General features: G+C 39.2%; 2 protein-coding genes across 2 annotated transcripts; both read left to right on the top strand.

Moving 5' to 3' along the window:
• The first annotated feature begins 1623 nt into the window (after positions 1-1623).
• On the top strand, positions 1624-6768 carry cenpk (centromere protein K). The gene is made up of 10 exons (XM_058641087.1): positions 1624-1717; positions 3006-3107; positions 3205-3261; positions 3546-3609; positions 3841-3887; positions 4002-4084; positions 4253-4351; positions 4676-4811; positions 4928-4981; positions 5720-6768. Exons 1-10 carry the CDS (start codon positions 1715-1717, stop codon positions 5873-5875), a joined length of 801 nt encoding a protein of 266 aa, XP_058497070.1. The 5' UTR covers positions 1624-1714; the 3' UTR covers positions 5876-6768.
• Positions 6769-7142: 374 nt separating this feature from the next.
• Positions 7143-18918, top strand: smap1 (small ArfGAP 1). The gene is made up of 10 exons (XM_058641086.1): positions 7143-7428; positions 9010-9143; positions 10154-10239; positions 10348-10423; positions 10558-10620; positions 10722-10797; positions 12961-13091; positions 13870-14077; positions 14798-15135; positions 18233-18918. The coding sequence occupies exons 1-10, from the start codon at positions 7311-7313 to the stop codon at positions 18365-18367; spliced, it is 1365 nt and encodes a 454-aa protein (XP_058497069.1). The 5' UTR covers positions 7143-7310; the 3' UTR covers positions 18368-18918.
• Positions 18919-19397: the final 479 nt, after the last annotated feature.

Raw genomic sequence — 19397 nt, 5'->3', positions numbered from 1 at the left:
GGCAAACAGTGACACCTGCTGGTGTTTCTGCGTCAGTGAACCTCATTCACCACACTCAATTAGCCAAAGATGTGTCTTATGTTTCAAGAAAATGTGATAAAGTAAAAGTGTAACCCTTTTATTAACCCTTAGAAAACAGAGCATTCCAGCTGCTTTTATTATAGACTTATTATAGACTTATATCCTTTATTTCAGCACAACTAGACAATCTGATGAAAAAAACTATATAAACACACCTGAGCAAAAAGTACGCAAAATGTTTAAAATCAGATAGAATTTTTGAAATTTGGAAATAAGTCAAAGTTCACCTGGATCGTTTTTATGAAAAAAAGAAAAGAAAAAAAGGCCTATTTTGTGACTTCTGCACAAGTATTGCTACTTTATATCACTACTACTAAAATGAATCATAACTTTGATCCAACAAAAAAAACGCATTATTTAAAGCCTAAACATGTGACCAATAAACATCCCATATAACATCCCCCAGGATGTCCTTATAAGGAGTTGTGGTAACTTACCAAGGGAGCAAAAAGGGTTAACATGCTAAATTACCCTATTTGCATTTGTGCAGGTTGTGTCAGATTTATGTCATCATGTAAGTATTCATTCATTCATTCATTCATTCATTCATTCATTTATTGTCTACCGCTCTATTCTCACACATGAGGGTCGGGGGGAGCTGGAGTCAATCAGCTGACAGGGTGAAAGGTGAGGTAGACCCAGGACAGGTCACCAGTCCATCACAGGGCCAACACGCAGAGACAAACATTCACTCTCACACCTAGGGGCAATTTAGAGTGTCCAATTAACCTCTGCATGTTTATGGACTGTGGGAGGAAATTGGAGAAAAGCCACTCACACACAAACGGGAACAGGCAAACTCCTTGGAAAAAGGCCCTTAGTCGGACTGGTTCTTAAACCAGGGTCTTTTTGCAGCATGGCAGCAGTGCTCGCCACTCGTCCAACATGTGGCCCTTGATGTAAGTATGTATTTGTTTATTTATAGGATCCCATTAGCAGTGGCCCTACAGCACTGCTTCTATCCCTGGAGTCCACAATTCAGGAAAAAAACATAACACAAGAGAAAGAAAAATAATATTGTTACATATTGTATATATACTGTATATTTACAGAAATCTATAAAATATGTGTTATTTCTATTCTCTGGACGAGTTTAAATCATCAATAAACAACATTATATATTATGAATGTTTTTGTTTTTTACAGTTTCATTTAAAACTTGAACTTGTGTATCTTGTGCGTATTTGCAGGGAAAGTGTGAATGAGCCTTTTCTTTGGTTTCCCTGGTTAAATAACTCATTCAAACAGCATTATTTGATGCAGTTAATTAAACTGCAGAGTGGTTCTTTTGTATTATATAACATTCATCCTGCTTGGTTAAACCTTTGTTAATGTAATAATCAACTTTGTGTATAATGTGTGTATGTAGAATAAAAACCAGATGTGTTTTATCTGAAGAAAACATGATGTTTTACTGTGACTGACCTGTTTTTAACCGACGTTGCAACAGAGCCACACGAAGTGTTCTTAATTCATTGACAAACATCATGCAGCGCTCTTGCGCAGACCTGCGCAGCAATAGCGCTCTTCAGCACCCGCGCTGTCGCATTTCTGACGTCATCAGCGTTGGCGGTATTTTGAAAAGGAGTGGCCAGTGGTTGTGGGTCGTTCAGTGGAGATAATTTGACACATTATGGTAAGAATACGCGTTATTTGACAAGAGTTCCGGTCAAGATACGCGCATAATAATGCAGAGTATGATATTTTCATATTCAATAGTTAGAAACATTTACATTGTTTATGTAAAACAATACGTTTTTACTTCTCCGATATGTACGCGGGTAACCCCAAATCTATCCCCCAATACAATATAGTGGTTGAAGGTTTTCCCTGTGAATTGGGACGACGAAGAAAATGTTACCTTCACGTTGTGCACAATGCTATTTTTCTTAATGTATAATTCGTTCCTACTATCTCCTTTCCTAGAACTTTTAGTTAGTGTGGTAAAAGCAATACTCGTTTATATTTCTGACCATTTTATATTGATAGTACCAGTGTTTGTGTCGGATAATATTGTTATACTTGTATTTCAACCGTAAGTAGCTGCCGCTTGGACACACTTAAGTTCAGAATATTGACTTTATACCCAAATGCAAGTTTCAAGATATGTATTATTTTGACATATTTGTATTACATTTGGCACAGAAGATAACATTTTAAAAAATAACAATGAATTCTCATTATCAGTCATTTTGAGAACATGATGCTCCAACTTAGTAACATCTATCTATCTATCTATCTAAAATGTGTATGATTTAATTTATATTTTTACAGTGTGTGCCTAATCAAGCATTTCTGTGTTATGGAGAGTTTTTTTTTGATTGCATTGCATTTTATTTATTTTTAATTTTCCAAAACTGATTGAGTTATTTTGTCCAGTATCAAACTGATATGCGACTGAATTGACTCATCCCTGTATTGCCTTTTGAAACATGTAAAATGTTGCTTCAACATTAGAACACTAAAGAAATGAAAAGAAACAGCATCAGTATCTTACCAGTGATTTGCAGACATTCTGGTAAATTTTGGTGCGATTTAGAATAGATATCAAATTACGATTATTTTGACAGGAATTGCAAATTTACTTTGTGCAGATCTGTGAGAAACAAAGATATTCTCTTCAGTCTGTAGAATAAGATGTGTATGGATCGAGACAATAATTAATCTAAAATTATATTTTGAAACACATTCTGTGATTTGAAAATCGCAGTAGGCTGTATTGCCATTTCGATAAAATTTCGATAAATTGTTCAGCCCAAATTGTGGTCGTAAAAAATCTTCACTTGAAGAGTAATGCAGGCCCACCCCTCCATCCCAAAGACAATCAAAATCAGTCCTTTCACTACATCGGAGCATGCAAAGCGAATTTGCTGGGTGAAGTAGTAGGTAGAAGCGATTCTGAGTCTTTGTGTTTGCATTTCAAGGCTGAGATGAAAGAGGGTGGACAGGCTGCAGCAGATCTGTCAGTGGCTGCTCAGTCAGAGCTGCTGGACCTGTGTGAGGAGCAATTTGCTCAGCTGGAGAAGGTAATCTCTCCATTCCCTCTCATGATCCACACTGTGCACACACTGTTCCTTGGGTTTAAGGTAAAACTGTAAAACTGGTCCGTCTCTTGTGTTGCAGCTGCAGAATGAGATTATACTGTGTGAACCAGATTTCTGTGAGAAGCCACAAGAACAGGTGAGATGACTTGACTTATTTCTTTACTGTATCCTCCTAAAGTCACAGATCACACATGAAAATCTGAAGATATGTACAGTTCAGATGACGGTGAACATTTATCGTAATGTCCACCGGCCAAGGAAATGTTTTGATTGTCTTTGTTTCGTTCAGCCATTATTAGTCCAAACTACAATTCAGTACATGCTCATAACTAGAGCTGCAACTAACAATTATTTTGGTTGTCAGCTAAATTAATAATCAATATTGTCTGTTTTTACTATGTGTATATTCATCTATAACAGTCAGTAAATCGACTGGTGGTAACAGAAGCTGAACTGAAGCAGTGGCTGGCGGTTGAGCCTAAATGTAAGTCCCCCCACTAACACTGTGATGTGAGCTGAAACCATCATGCAATGTACCTGTAATGTATCTGAATGCATAAATACCCCAAATCAGTCACTGTTTAATCATCTAACTGATTTCATGTGTCCATGTCAAATTGCAATTCTAGGCCTCTTAACTCCAATTAATTATGCAATTTTCATATCTGCTGTTAAATGTGCATTTTAACGAGTTCACGTAATTTGTGATATTCAGTGCTGGCAGCAAACTCGGAAGTTTTGTTTCAAGCTGGGAAAGAAGAGGTATGTATGTTAAAATGTAAAGTGTGGCATTGAAGAATATGTGTCAATGAAGTGTTATAATTAAATGCATCGTTGGGGTTATGCAATCCATCCTTCTCACTTTGTTTTGTGCAGATGCTCAAGCTGTGCACTGAACTTGAGATGATTCTTTCCTGCTATGAAGCAAAGAGAGACAAACTGAGGGAAACTAAAGAACTGTACGTAATCCTTTCGTTACACTGCAGGCTTTCACTAACTGACTGTGCTGCCTCGGGGCACATGAGCGTATTATAGAAGTGACTGAAGATGCCTTTGACATGTTTTTATTTGTTTGTTTTTGCATGTTTGGACTGAGGATGTGATCTTTGTGGTTTTTCTTTTTGTAGTGAACAGAAGTGGCTGGAGGAGAAGAAACAGGTGCTTAGAGCTGCCAGTGAACATGCGGAACGACTTAAAATGGAAAAGGAGACGTTATCAGAGCACAGGTGAGAGTGGTTGCACTAGATCAGATGGTTCATTCATGTCATGAGTTATACAGCATGTTCTATAGACGAAGCTGTGAACATAGTGAGCTTTTAGTCCATGTGGTGATAGTGGATCCAAAAGTGTCTCCTTCAAAGTGCAACTTCCAAATTGACCCTATCAATACCTGGATACCCGAGAGAGGAAATTGGTTGGTTATGTTCAACAAAACGTGCTGCTACTGAATAGTTCATAATTCTGTATCCCCAGAGGCAACAAAACATGATAAAAACCAACCCAGAAATGTGAAGTGGACAGATAATGCCCCAAAAAATTGCATTCCACAGTGTATTACAGGACACTAAGGAAAAAATCCAGAAAATGAAGACCTACCAGGGGAGGTTGATGGAGTGTCTGGGGGACATCTTGGAGAAGCATGTTCCCCTACCTCAGAATGAATCCAGTACAAACAAGAAGAAAAAGGTGCAGTGACCTGTGTTGTGTTTGGTGATTGCCACCCACTTTTACAGCCTATTTACATGTAAAAAAAAAAAAAAAAAAAAAGAAGGGTGTTGTTACTGCTTTCTTTTTGTTTTCAGAACATTGACGCGGAGATAAGTGAAAACTTGATTTCCCTTAATGAGATTCTGGAGGTAAGTTTTCATGCACTACACAATGAGCGTTTACAGCATCCACACACACAGCTGGCTTAGATGCCTTCCATCTTGCCTCCGTGAGTTGGGACATAATTTGAATAATTTCCTGCGTGTGACGTGGGAATGTCCCCAGGCAACACAAAAACAAAACACTGCTATGCACTGTGTGAACTCATTTGGCAATGACTTGAATGTAGTGTGCATTCAGTTCTGTTTTAAACCTACGTACTACAGTTGTGTTACTTAAACAGTCTAATATTTTAGCTCTGGTAATATGAAGAGGCACCAGCTTTCTCTGTGATGTTTTATTTTGATGATGGATGCCTTTGAGACAACAGTTTCACTCAAACACAAATTAAGCTTCACTTAAAAGGATTTCGTTTTTCTGGCAGGACAGTAATGGAAGATCAAAGTCCAAACAAACCCAATTTGTTTTTTTGTTTGGTTTTTTTTAAAGCATCCTATTAGACCTGTTGGAGACTACATATTTTTATGGGGTTACATGTATTCATATGTATCTTTTATGTGGGGCACGCCAGAGCTAATCCAAGCTAACACTGTAAGTAAGTAACACTGGGTGAGAGGCAGGGTACAGTTAATTTACTGTTCATTAGAAATAAACATTGTATATTGGAAGAATAATATTCTTACAGTAATACAGTATTCTAATTGTGAAAAATAGCAATTTTGCACTGTAGCTGCCCCAGTCTACCCCTGTCTTGTTTTGCTCTGCAGATGCTCATGAACAAGGCCCTGAACACACCACATGACCCCTATGTGACCATCGATGACACATACTGGCCACCGTATGTGGAGATGCTCCTTCGCTATGGGGTTGCAGTGAGGCACCAAGAGAATAACTTTAAGCTCCGCCTGGAAACCTTCTTTTAGCTGGTGCATTAACCATCTCACACACACCACTTAGTTCCTAATTGAAGTCTGCTTGTACAGTGCGGTCGTTGTGTATATTTGTGTGAGCTGCTTCAAAGGCAAAATGTGCTGGGAAAGCAACAAGGCTGGTGATATACTGTAGGAATGCAGCTCATGATAATGTTTATTACTGATCAATCAAAACAACACATCCTCAAATCTCTTTTTTTATTTAAAATAAAATCGAAATGGTGCGCCTTAATTCAGTAATTAAACCGTATATCCATCAATCATTGCAGCCCCAATGCACTGTGTATGTATCTATGGTATAGAAATATAAAATAACCATGGATAAGAAAACTATATGGTTGAAGTGATGGGCCCACGTGGTAGAGTAGTGGCTAGCACTGTTGCCTTGCAGCAAAAAGAACCAGCATCGGGACCGAGGGTTTGAAGGTTCTACCCTTATGTGTGTGGGTTTTCTCTAGGTACTCTGGTTTCCTCCCACACTCCAAAAACAAGCATTGCGCTTAATTGGACAACCTACATAGCCCGTAAGAGTGAATGATTGTTCGTCTCCATGTTGGCCCTGTGATGGACTATCGACCTAGTACCTGCTCAGAGTATATCCCCGTCTCTCGCCTCCGTCTCTATCTCTCGCTAGGTTTGGCTTCAGTGGCCCCACCACCCGCATGTCGAGGTTAAAGCAGAAGTAGACGATGAAGTGATAAAAGTATTTTTCCTGTAACCTGTAAATGTAGACTTTAATTAATGTACAAAAAGAGTTGACTATTTTTTTTCTTGACTACATATTTTCTGTCTTTATTCGACCCATCATTCAATAATGTACTCTGTTAGTATTTATCTGCGTCCTTGAAAATGTTCATGTTTTATTAAAGTTAATTTGGAGTTGATTTTCCACAAGGCTTTTTTTGCATACCCCTCTGCTCCCCCCCTTCTTGAAACCATTATGTCTGAACACTGCAGATGCTTGTGTGTGTAAATCCCAGTAGATCAGCAGTTTGTGGAATCCTCAGCTCAGTCTGTCTGACACCACCAACATTACCATGTTCAAAGTCACCTTTCTTCCTCACTGTGATGCTCGTTTTGGTCTTCAGCAGGAGATTAATGCATTTCAGACATTATCAATAGGAAGTATGGATTGACTGAGTGCAGATGATTAATTTTTGATGACAGTGTAGAACTTAATTCACGCACACACATTTTAACTGTGCGTCAGTCCACGTCACCACTCTCGTCCAATCCGGAGCCGCCGCCGCGTCAACTCTAGAATTCCTGTGGGCGGAGAAAGATTCCGGTTCCGGGTGTTTTCATAGACCACTCGGAGTCGTCCAGTCCTTTGATTATGGTCTTTTAACATTCATATACTCCCATTTAAGACGGATTATAGTACAGTCTTCGTAGTTAAGAAAGTGCGACCACAGCCGCCGCAAACATGACGACCCGCTCCGAGAGAGAGAAGGCCCAGAAACTGAACGAGCAGCACCAGGCCATCCTGTCCAAACTGCTGAGAGAGGACGACAACAAGTACTGCGCCGACTGCGAGGCGAAAGGTGAGACGCTCCTTTTGTCGTTGTTTTTTGTTCTTTTCAAAGTTTACTGTTTCACCCCAGCTATCCACCGCTAACGCTTAGCAACATGAAACATATGCGTTGATTAGCCTAGCTAGGCTAACCCGCTAGTTTGTTAGTGGCTCAGGCTAGTCAGCTGACATGTCTTCCCCTTAAGCTAAATGAAGTGGCTAACTAGCGAGCTAACTTCTCTAAAGCCACAAAAGCGCCCTCCTCTCCCTCAGCTCAGTCTTCTTGTGATGCTGCTGTTACACAAAACTGTGGCAATTTGTTTGTCGTCTCGAGCTGAGCTCCTCAATGTATTGTCACTCTTAGATGGGTAGTTTTTTTGTTTGTTTTTTTCAAACACGTTTCAACATTTGCAATGACAACACATTTACATCTCTCACATGTTTGAAAAGGAGTATATTGTTCTCAGTACAACACAAGGATACGCCTGGCTTGGTTGAATATTGCTGCAGAGAAAGAGAATTGTGTCTTTGAAGTAGCACACACGTTTTGTTGACAGGTTCATAGTTGAAAAATGACTGCGTTGGACTCATTTTGGCATCGACAGATACTTGGAGTTTGTGATATCAGTGTCATATCGTACACGAAAAAGTGGTATTGTGGTGTCGTACCATCCCTAGCTTTAACAGTTAATTAAACAACCTGTTGGAGGCGTTTGACAGTTTGGGAGCATTTTCTGTGGGTTTACTTTTCTGTACAAACACTGTTGAAACTGACATGGATAAATTGCAAATGCAAGTGGATGCAGTCTACAATACTACACATATAGCAATAGTATTATTATGGTTATACATATAAATATACAATAATTATAGTGTTACCAATTGGGTTTGTGCCAAAAAAACAACAACAATATGGCAGAATATTGATACAGCAGCAAATGCTGTGATGGTAGTCTTGAGACTTAAATATCTCCTAAAATAAGTATTGTAATATATATCATATCTTAGCCTCTGTGTTATGGAGGATTAAAAGTACCAAAATGTAATAAATTAATACACCATTAAATAATTACATGAATGTATTATTAAATGTGTCATTAATTCATTAAAAACCATGCTTTTATTGTCCCATGCAAACTGGTGTCTTATGATTTGATGCCTTGGGTATTCAGTAATGGTCCTCTGTATACACAAGTTGTGTGAGTTACTATTGCCTTACTATAATTTCAAGCCAGTCTGGCCATTCTCCTCTGACCTCTGGCATCAACAAGGTATTTTTTTACCCAGAGAACTGCTAGAGATCATTATGCATGAAAATCCCTGCAGTTAATAAAAATACTCAAATGTCACGTATATCACTTGTCTGTCCCATTCTGATGCTCGGTTGAAACTTCAGTTTCAAAGTCATCTTGACCATGTCTACATGCCCAAATGCTTTGCGTTGCTACTACGTGATGGGCTAATTAGATATTTTAATTAATTAGCAGTAGAACAGGTGTAAATAAGTTATTACTTATTTAGTAATAGTTATTTACTTTGTTGGATTTTTTTGTCAAAAATCTCTCTGTTTTAAAATCCACAATCTGCCCCCTTTTTCCCCCTTTTTTATTAGGTCCAAGATGGGCATCCTGGAATCTGGGAGTATTTATTTGCATTCGATGTGCTGGCATCCACAGGAACCTTGGAGTACATATATCCAGAGTGAAGTCTGTCAACCTGGACCAATGGACCGCAGACCAAATCCAGGTACTGTGTGGTTGATTTTATATATTGGTCATGATTTATCAGAGCCTTAGTTTACGATAAGTCTGGTGTCAAATCTTTGTTTTATAGGACATACAAAAGTGTAGTCAGCCTCCTTTTGCTTTGCATATCTGTCACATTGTAATTATGCCTCCGTGCCTCTGAACTATGTCAGTAGTTGTACTAGGAAGTAGTAGTTTGAGTGGTACTTCCAGTTGTGCAGCAGAAGCTGACTCCGTTTACATTTCACTCCCAATCACACCATGGCCTTCTCCTTTTCCATACTGTAACCTGATAGCCTTTCAGACAGCTGCATCATGTAGTTTGCACATCACCATAATAACCAGTTTCCACATTACAAATAACCATTAACATCCACATCATAATTACAACTGTGAAACTTGAAAGCTACTATTATATCCCAGCTACTATATAAACCATTTTAACACAGAATCCATGAAAAGTTGCATTAGGGCTGAATAATTCACCATTTTCAATTCAAAATTGATATAATCAAATTGCAAAGGCTGCAATTTAGGATGCATGTTATGCAGCATATTTAACCCAAGGTTTATACTCCACTGTTAATTATCTCAGTAATGATAATTCACATCTTAAACATCCTGTCCATGCATTAGAATATTGAGTAGTTAATATTTTGATGTGGTGTTGCATGTGGTGATCTCCCAGAAACGTATTGCACAGTGAATATTGTTTTTCATCTGGTTTACATCCTCATCTTTTGCATTAAAGCCCCCCAGTTTGCAACAGGGCTCAAGCCAAGATAACAAAAACCTTGATAACATCATTAGGGTTATTTTCCCATATATCAAAGAGCTCCACTGGAACCACAGAAAACACTGCAACACTGTTTTTACTGTCATAGTTGCATTGCTGATGATGAACAAGCCAATCGTGTCTTAATTCAGTGGGGTGACCTTTAAATATTTCAGCGTGCCTTGAGGGAAAATCGTCTGTGGTCCTATTAACTCTTCTGTCTTTACTGTTTTCAGAGTATACAGGACATGGGTAACACCAAGGCCAGGCAGCTCTACGAGGCCAACCTTCCAGATAGCTTCAGAAGACCTCAAACAGACCAGTATCCTTCACTTCGAGCAGACCCACTTACACTGAATGGACGTACATTTGAAAGTCATGCATTTTAGCTTTGTTTGTCACCTCTTTTTTTCCTTTAACTCTGACCCAGAGCTGTGGAATTCTTTATCAGGGATAAATATGAGAAGAAGAAATACTACAGCAAGAATGTGACCAATGGGAGCAGTGTATGCACAGACTTACATGTTTAACTTAAAGCTTAAACGTAACATTTGAACTTAAAGCTGGTTCAGCTGTCCATCATTGCTTTTCGCACTTGCGTACACCCGTGGTTCATGTTGAGTTCCTTTTGTGTTTTCAGCCAAAAGATAGCAAGAAAGAGAGAGAGACAGACAGAGGGAGCAAGGTGTCATCCTACAACAAGGTATCACAATTACACTCATTAGTAGAGCTGTTTAAACACGCTTAGCTGCAGTTTGTTGTACTCCATTAAAATTGCTTATTAAAACTCTAATTTATTCATAGAGTGAAGAACCTCGGCCAGTTCCTAAAATCAGTCCCTCAAAGACTTCAGAACCCTCTGTGAACCTACTAGGCCTTGGTGAGTAGTCGGAAATGGACCTTATAAATATGTGTGTTTGTGGAATCGGGCTAAAATGGCCCTCGCTTAAAATTGTTTTGTGTTTACGATGCTTAATGAATCACTTCATAAAATTGTTGAGTTGGTGCTAACATTTTATGGACTTTATGTGCCACATACTGTAAATGTCAATGTCAACTAATGAGTCTCTATTACCTCAGAAACAACAGTGTAGTGTATCGTGCTGTGTATTTGGTGGATGCAGAAAGTCTCCACCCATATCATGTTGTACCTGAGATTGTGTAAAACTGTGCCTTCACACGCAGCAGAGCAGGACTGCATTGAGCTCTGACACTGGCTCAGGGTCAGGATTCAGGGCCAAACTGTAACCATTACCATCTGCAGCTTGTGTTGTCACTGTGAACATGTTAGCCTGATGAGTATTAACACTAAACATCTTGCCACTTTTACTGGTTTTGAATCTGGTGTTTGCTGAGCTATAAAGAAGTCTGTTGATCTTAATGCAAACTATGCAACCCATCCTGCTGCTTTGCACTATACACTTTGTAGCAGGAAACTACTGTCAGCTTGAGGAAGTGCTGCAGCTGCTGACTCAACATTAGAGACATAGTAGTAACTTCTTGTTTCTTGTTGTTGATGCAAATCTAGATGTAAATGCTGTTGATGCCTTATTTTGGAGGATCAGTGTTGGAATATGCAACATTATGCCTTTCAAGATCAGGAAAAAAGACCTATGAGTGACTTCATACTCATTCACTGTGTTGTATTTTACCACAGGAAATGCCCTTTTCTGAAAGTTCAGGATGTCCCCAACGCGACGTGTATGTCATTGTCGCAAGTTTTCAAGTTCCACTTGAACACAGCAATAGACATAGCGAGTAACAAGGCACTCAGTCTTGGCAGAATGTTGTTTTAGGAGTCTAGCTGAAGGCGACTCTGTGGATTTACTTTCTAAGAAAACTTGTTCTGGCTATTAAAGGTGTCAGACAAGGAGAGGGACCAGGGTTAATATTGTTCTGTCATTTCTGCAATAGAGAGCTCTATACGTTGTGAAATGAGTCCAGAATTACTCGGAGCTAGTCTTCTTTATCCTGCACTTTGAAGTAATTTGATGCATACATTATGATATGTGTCTATGGTGACCAGCACAGTAGATTACTGGTATTAGCCGTCACTCTGACTTTTGTCTTGGTCTGACCTGTGTGTTTAAGTGTGGCAGTCCAATTGAAAAGTAGTGAGTCTTGGTGTTGTAAACACTAGTTAGAGGGGAAATACTGGTTTGTAGAGCTGCAACTAACGAATATTTTCATAATCGATTAATTGGTGTTCGTCAGACCTGGAAATGATGCTGTTCTCAAATGCCTTGTTTTGTCCACAAACCAAAATCATTGACTTTTAATGATTTATTTGTTATCCAGAGCAAAGAAATGAAGAAAATACATTTAAGAAGCTTAAATCGGAAAATATTGTTTTAATCATGAAAAAAGCTTCAAACCGATTATTCGGTTATCAAAATAGTTGTTGATTAATTTAATAATCGATTCTACGATTAATCGTTTCAGCTCTACTGGTTTGTTTAGTGTAGGTTTACACCAAGTCTGTCAGTGTCCATGTGGTAGTTATGTGGTCATATATTATCAAACGTTTGGCCTATGTTTGTAGCTTTTCATAATGATATATATGGGTAAAACTACAGATTATTGTTTATCCATTGTTTTATCACTTCATTTCAGCAGTTTCATTTAAGATAAGAGTGATAAGAGGATAAAATGTACGTTACTGAATGGCATAGAGTGGTATTGTGTTATTTGGGTGGAATGTTAACTGTTGTTTTTGTTCTGTGGCCGATGAGCTACTTGGGGTAAGCTGATTCATTTTGTACTGTACTAAATATTATTCTCACTGTGCGGGCAGTTGTGCATCTGTGGGAGGGAAAAGCAGTTCAATAAATAAATAAACACACCCATATTAACGCACAAGTTGTTTTGGTTTCAAACCACTTTTCACAGTAGTTTGTGTATTAAGATTTTATTTTATTTATGATTTCTCACAAGTTCTTGGTGGATGCAGGTAGAAAATCATGAGTTATGCTGAGTTTTCACAGTGTTGTTTTCCCTAGTGTTGTATGGTTTTTATTTTTATTTTTTCACCTTTCTGTCACAGACACACCAGCTGCGTCATCAGCTAACAATGGTAGCACGAGCACAAGCCAGAACAACAATGACCTGGATATATTCGGCCCCATGGTATCCAACCCCCTCCCTGTGTCCACGTCCGCAGCTCAGTTTCCTCAGGTAAAACTGAGTAGCAACTCCCAAGTCCTAATTTAGTGCTAACGTCTAAATATTACTCAGCAGGGTTGAATTGTAATGATGGTCTATTTGCAAAACTGAAATTAAGTGTGCAATAAAAACAAGTTGTTGAACACTTACCAGCGGCCACAAGACAGCAACACTGATACTCGGATGAACTCAAATGAAAAGAAGCACAGACCAATGATTTTGTACATGAGTTTCATTCATTCATAATTTCCAACAAAGGTGTTTGAATATATATATATATATATATATATATATATATATATACAGTGAGAATATATATATATATATATATATACACATATGTATGTATGTATATATATACACATGTGTGTATATGTAAATGTGTGTGTATATATATATATATATATATATATATATATATATATATATACATACACATGTGTGTATATGTAAATGTGTGTGTATATATATATATATGTGTATATATATATATATATATATATATATATATATATATATAGCGAAGTGGGCAGGCAGCAAAATCATCATTTGCCTTGGGACAGCGAGTACTGTTAGAATTAATTTTTGTTAGGTGGAGATTTAATTACTATTAGCCTTTTTATACAAGACATGATTGCTGAAGATTGTTTTCTATGCAGTCCTTTAGGTAGAACACTTTTAATTCATTATAGGTTTTAACAGGTGATTGTTTTCCCCTTCTTTCTTTCTTTTTTGTTTAAATGAATAAAAACATGTCTGAACATCCCTGGATTTCTTTCCCTTGCCCCAGGTGAGCTCTAGTAACGCGGCCAGCACCCCGACACAAGCTCCAGCAGCAGGAGTAGGAGCCAGCTCGGGGTCGGCGCAGGGAGAACTTGACCTGTTCTGTGACAGCAGCAGCACCACTAAAACAGACGACATGACCAAGAAGCCCCTGTCCAAGGACTCCATCCTGTCCCTCTATGGAACTAACAACATGTCCCACCCACAGCCGCCTGGTAAGGAAGTGTCATGCTTCACTAGTCTCAAAAACAGAAGCAGAAGCTTTATCATGTTGATGTTCTGTAACTTCCCTTTAAAACAACTACTACATTTTTACACGGAGAGGTGAGCGTAGGCCAAAAACAACACCCCTAATATTTTTCTTAAACTAAAGATTATTTTTAATGAGTACATTTGTAGATTATTTTCTCAATGAATGCATTAATTGTTTGGTCCATAAAATGTCAGAAAACATTCCCAAACCTTGAAATAATCATGTTCTCAATTGTCTTGTTTTATGGAGCAAAGAAACCAGAGACACTTCACACTTAAGAAGCTCAAAAATCTAAGAGCTTGGTTTGATTATTATGAACAGACTCAAGGCCACCTTTATTGTTTATCAGCAGTTGTTCAGTGACACTGTCTGTTTTTCCCGAGCTACAGATTGAATCAGTGCCTGTACCTGGACATTTTTTTTTTTTCATGCCGACATTCCTGTCTCTCGAGGTAACATTTAACTCACCAAGGAAGCTGTGAATGTCCTTTAGCAAGGTCCAAAGGGAGCAAGTAATAACATGTGCCCATTTTACATCAACAATTCCATAAATGTCTCCTAATATCTTTGCCGAAAATACAAACACGTGTCTCAAATATCTAGTCTCGCATAGCAAAATATTTTCCAACCTCACTCTTTCTCACACAGCATAACACGCGTATCCGTCTTCTTCCCCCTTCAGCTGGCATGTTCATGGGCCCCTCCCAGATGCAGTTTCCTGTCCAGGCCCCTGCTGGTTATCAGGCCTTCCCCGGCATGGGCACGGCCATGCCACCCACCACAGTCATGGGTGCCATGATGGCTCAGAGCGGGACAGCCATGATGGGGCCCAGTCCAGGAATGATGGTCGGCATGACGATGCCCAATGGCTTCATGGGAAATGCACCTGCTACAGGTGTGATGGGCATGGCCCCAAGAATGATGGGACCACAGGGCGGTGCGATGCCTGCAGGCATGTTACCTGCTCAGGGCATGTACGCCATCCAGCCTGGGCAGCAGACTCAGTGGAACATGGGTCAGGTATGCAGACAGTTTTATTACTTTACCACAGAATAAATAAAATAGTAATACGGGTCCAATATACCACATGATTAATAAAATACAATTCATATATTGGCATCTGCCCAGAGTTTTCCGAGCGTGGATGAATATGGAAATCAGCACTTCCTCAGGCTGGGTAAAGCCTTTATGATGCTATTTTTTTACTCTGGTTTATTTTGCTTTTCCATTAGTGATAGTACCTGTTACCTGGTGCTTTTTTTTTTAAGTACCTGCTCTGGCAAAGTTCCAAGTGGGCTGAGCCAATACTAAAGTCTGATGTCAACCGACTGCTGGCCACTGATTGGTCAGAGAGTGTCGTCTCTGGAAGAGTCATGAGCGCGACGTCCTACACAGGAAACAAACCGAACAATGCCACAAAAGACTTACTGAAAAATCCTGAAAACGTGTTAAAAACCAACATTTAGCAAAGGAAATCTCTAAAATCTCAATATTTAACAGAGGTGTATGTAGCGACAGCATTGCTGAAAGCCGCCGATCATGAGCCATATTTTAGTTCAGTGACCGTGTCAGACGGAGTCTGTGCTCCGGTCATGCATGAAGTAATGAACCAATATATTTAATTAACTGATTGTAATGATTCAGTTCACTACACCGAAACGGAACTGCTTTGCTTTGTGTGTTGCGTAGATACAAAGTCATTAAAACGTGCCTCACATGACTCACAAAACTGCTCTTCCACCTGATAACCTGAAGCAGCGGCCTTGATGCCTCATCGTGTGCCACCTCAAGCTTCTTTATACTGCTTTTCCTCATACGTCCCATAATAACAACTATTAATATCTACAGCATTTAGCTTTTCGAGACACTTTCATGTGGATGTCTGTGGTTCACAGACTGCATGAAGGAAGTATTTATGAATCACAAAACCGTGGTTATGGTGGTATCTATGGTGAAACTGTCCTAACTATTTTCCTGCATACATTCTCTCTATGTGGTGGAGATAGTGGTTCTTCGACTCTTTCCTCACACCAAAGATGCACTGTGTGTGTACGTTAGGGTTGTGCATCTCTGGTCTGCGGCTGATATGGTACAAATATTGATAAACTGATAAAGCCAATGCTCAGATAAATTAAAGGATCATAAGTAGCATCTACAGATGTGATACAATTTACTCCCCAGTACAATTTAACACAACATGATGCAATTAGACAGCAGGCTGACCAATTAACCACTTTAACATCTTTAATTAACTCACAAATAAATACACAGAATAGGTGTCATGGACGGACACGCAAAGATGTATTTTGATGATTCCGTGGCCCCCGCTTGTCTCTGCTTATTGGTTAATCTGCCCCATTCCTAGTGTACATAGGTGTGCAGAAAGCCCTAAAGAATGAACGGTTGTCATTGACAAAGCACATTAAAAATGTACATCACAGCGTATTAGCTTGAGAATGAAGTTTACAGCACTGTCAATAAACAGCTCTGTCATCATTCAACGTCTCAGTGATGAAATGGACGAGGTATTTTTATTTCCTTGCACGTTGTGAGAGGAGAGTCACGCAAAAATAAAAAGCAGGGCTCAGTCATTTCTTGTCCTGTCTGCCTTTGACTCTCTGTTCTATCTGATGTCATAATCTTTACCTGTACTGTGAGTGCACCTTTTAATAAATGCTGCATGGACTGAAAATAACCAGGTCATCAGCATTTAAAAGATGGATATTGATCATAAAACACACTCTGAATCTAGTCTGTGGCATTTATAATGGTTGTGATTAGTCTCACATGTGTCCACACTCGGCTGCGATGATTTTTTGTATAATGGTGCATTGTTAGAGGTCATGTTGTACACTGTGTTGGTTTGGTGTTAAACAACCACTAGATGGCAGCACAAACCTGAATTTATTTTTTTAAAGAAGTGGAGCAGTGATGCAAATCATTTTTGTATCTCCAAGTAGGTTTTGAACATTACCAGGAACATCCATGAAAACAGAAACCATTACATTCACAAAGACAATTATGTGTCTCTGCGTGAATAACATAATATATAACATCATTTCCTAGTTAGTTTAGGAAAAGGTATTTTTGTATTCCCTGTAAAACTCTTAATGTAAGCAGTTACTGCATAGGACATATCAACAGTTTCTTTTTTACTTTGTTTATTTTGGTAAACCGAGCAAATGCACACGCAAACCACATGTGCTCATTACAAAAGAAAGAACAGGAAATAAAAGCCAAACCAAAAACAAAGAAAGGAAAGAAACTTAAAACGTGTTTGAGACTGTACTGTACTGTATCTACACAGACCAATGAAGCACAGACCAAATTAACTGGTTGGACAATTAATCAACTTTAATTTTTGTCAATGTAGCTCAAGACAGGATGTCAGAATATCTGAACTTGAGATTTGTTTGTGGAGCAAACCAAACTCTGACCACTAGAAGGCAAAAAGAAGCTTTGAAAATATTTTGCATCTCCATGGTGACAACGGCCAAAACACACTTGAAGGTCATCGTGACCTCCTGTGCGTCCTGTTATTGAAAATGATTTATATCAGGGATGTTGAAAGGAATTGCGTTACAAATTTTCCTCCATTGTGGGTTCTTTTTAATCACGGCAACAACAAAAGACCTAGTTTGATGATGCAGGGAAGCAGTGTGGCATCGTGGGAATTGTTACCCTATTGTGTCGTCTGCATCCCTGTGTTTGCTCTTTTACAGCGAGTCATTAACCGTTAGTGTCAAATAAAAAAAAGAAGACGACACATGGGTCAACTACAAGTACTTAAAATGTCCTTCCTCTATGTGATGTTTCATAGTAAGTCATAGCAGAGATAGATACATTTTACTTCATCCTTCTACTGAGAGCACCATAGTTTTCAAGCTGTGGAATGTGGCAATAATGGCGTTACCTGGAGAGCTGAATATTTTCTCAGCTGAAACTTGGAATGGCAACAAGTGTGGATGTGCAGTGTGATTAATGCAGGTTATTATGTCTCAATAAGTCTTGCCATTATTCAAGTCAAGCTGGGTGTCATAAATCAATAATCGCAGGTTTCTTTGATGTTCATCCAGCAGTGTTGCTCACACTTGCTCTCTCTGCCTCTCACCCTCAGATGAACCAGCAGATGTCAGGTTTGACTCTGAATGGTGCTGGTGGTCAGATGACCTTCGGTCAGCAGACTGCAGCGATGGGTGGCTGGGCAGCGGCTGGATCTGGCCAGACAATGAGCACACAGCTATGGAAGTGAGCCCTCAAGCGGGTCGATGGCTGGGCAGAGTAAGAGTTGGAGTCACAGAAAGTGCAAATGTATATCTTGTGCTTCTCTGTCCCTCGCTATGAACTGATGTCCATCTCCGTCACAGACCAGCCTTCAGAACATGAAAAATTGTATCTTGGTTTTTTTTTTCTCTCTCCCCATCTCCCTTTCTCTGTCTCTCTTTCTCTCTATTGTGTGAGTGGATTGGGAGTCGTGCAGGATTACAGCCTGGCAGTTTCTGCCTGTCACATGGTTTTTGAACATAACTTTAATTTTCCTTTTTTGGAAACTACAAAGAGAAAATAGTCCCAACAAAAATGATATCGACATATCAGGAAAGCTGCAGGACCAGTTACACAAGCTTTTATTGTATCACTGTATCATGATAAGATTATAGAACATTTAAATGAATCGTATTTAAAGGGAGAAGATACTGTGTGACTATGGAGTCGGTCAGTACTACTCCCCGAATGTACAGCGCTGTATAACCTTCTTTTAAAGTACTTGTGGTTCCCCTATAAAAATTAAAGTGATAATAAATACTGTGCTTTGCTGTGTCTTCTATCAGGGTCTTTGTTTTGATGTCAGGTGTAAACAGACTGGGGTTTTGTTTAGGATCAGGTTCACTGGTGCGTTCAGTGCGTTGGTGGAGAACATGGTTTCTTGTGCCTATTTATTTTCACACTCTCCTGATCCACTGAGGTGCTAAGTCCTACTGCTGCAGCCAGACTACATTTAAGCCCATGGCAAGTGGAAGATGGGACCTGGCTTGTAACTGGAAGGTTGTCAGTTCAAATCCTACCAGATCATAAAAGAAGTACCCCTGAGCATGTACCCGACACCCCATAGCTCTAAAAAAATTATTCAGGACACCCAAGAGCAAAGGAATTGGTTGCTTGTAACTGCTGGTGGGTTCAAATCACGGTGTGGGTCAATGGCTTGGGTGCCCATGAGCAAGGCACCAGGTTTGTGTGCGTGTGTGCGTGTGTGTGTGCGTGTGAGTTCAACACACCTACATCCT

Source organism: Solea solea, chromosome 10 (genome assembly GCF_958295425.1).
Source record: "Solea solea chromosome 10, fSolSol10.1, whole genome shotgun sequence".
Classification (NCBI taxonomy): Eukaryota; Metazoa; Chordata; class Actinopteri; order Pleuronectiformes; family Soleidae; genus Solea; species Solea solea.
The sequence above is the reverse complement of the archived record's forward strand: the minus strand, read 5'-3'. Positions and strand labels throughout refer to the sequence as shown.

Excerpts from the sequence above, each read along its gene's own strand:
- cenpk (XM_058641087.1), top strand. Across the intron at positions 4,085-4,252 it reads CTGAGGGAAACTAAAGAACT|TGAACAGAAGTGGCTGGAGG; the intron begins GTACGTAATCCT and ends TTCTTTTTGTAG. Across the intron at positions 4,352-4,675 it reads GAGACGTTATCAGAGCACAG|TGTATTACAGGACACTAAGG; the intron begins GTGAGAGTGGTT and ends TGCATTCCACAG.
- smap1 (XM_058641086.1), top strand. The coding sequence starts at position 7,311 with ATGACGACCCGCTCCGAGAGAGAGAAGGCCCAGAAACTGAACGAGCAG. Across the intron at positions 7,429-9,009 it reads CGCCGACTGCGAGGCGAAAG|GTCCAAGATGGGCATCCTGG; the intron begins GTGAGACGCTCC and ends CTTTTTTATTAG. Across the intron at positions 15,136-18,232 it reads CTCAGTGGAACATGGGTCAG|ATGAACCAGCAGATGTCAGG; the intron begins GTATGCAGACAG and ends TCTCACCCTCAG.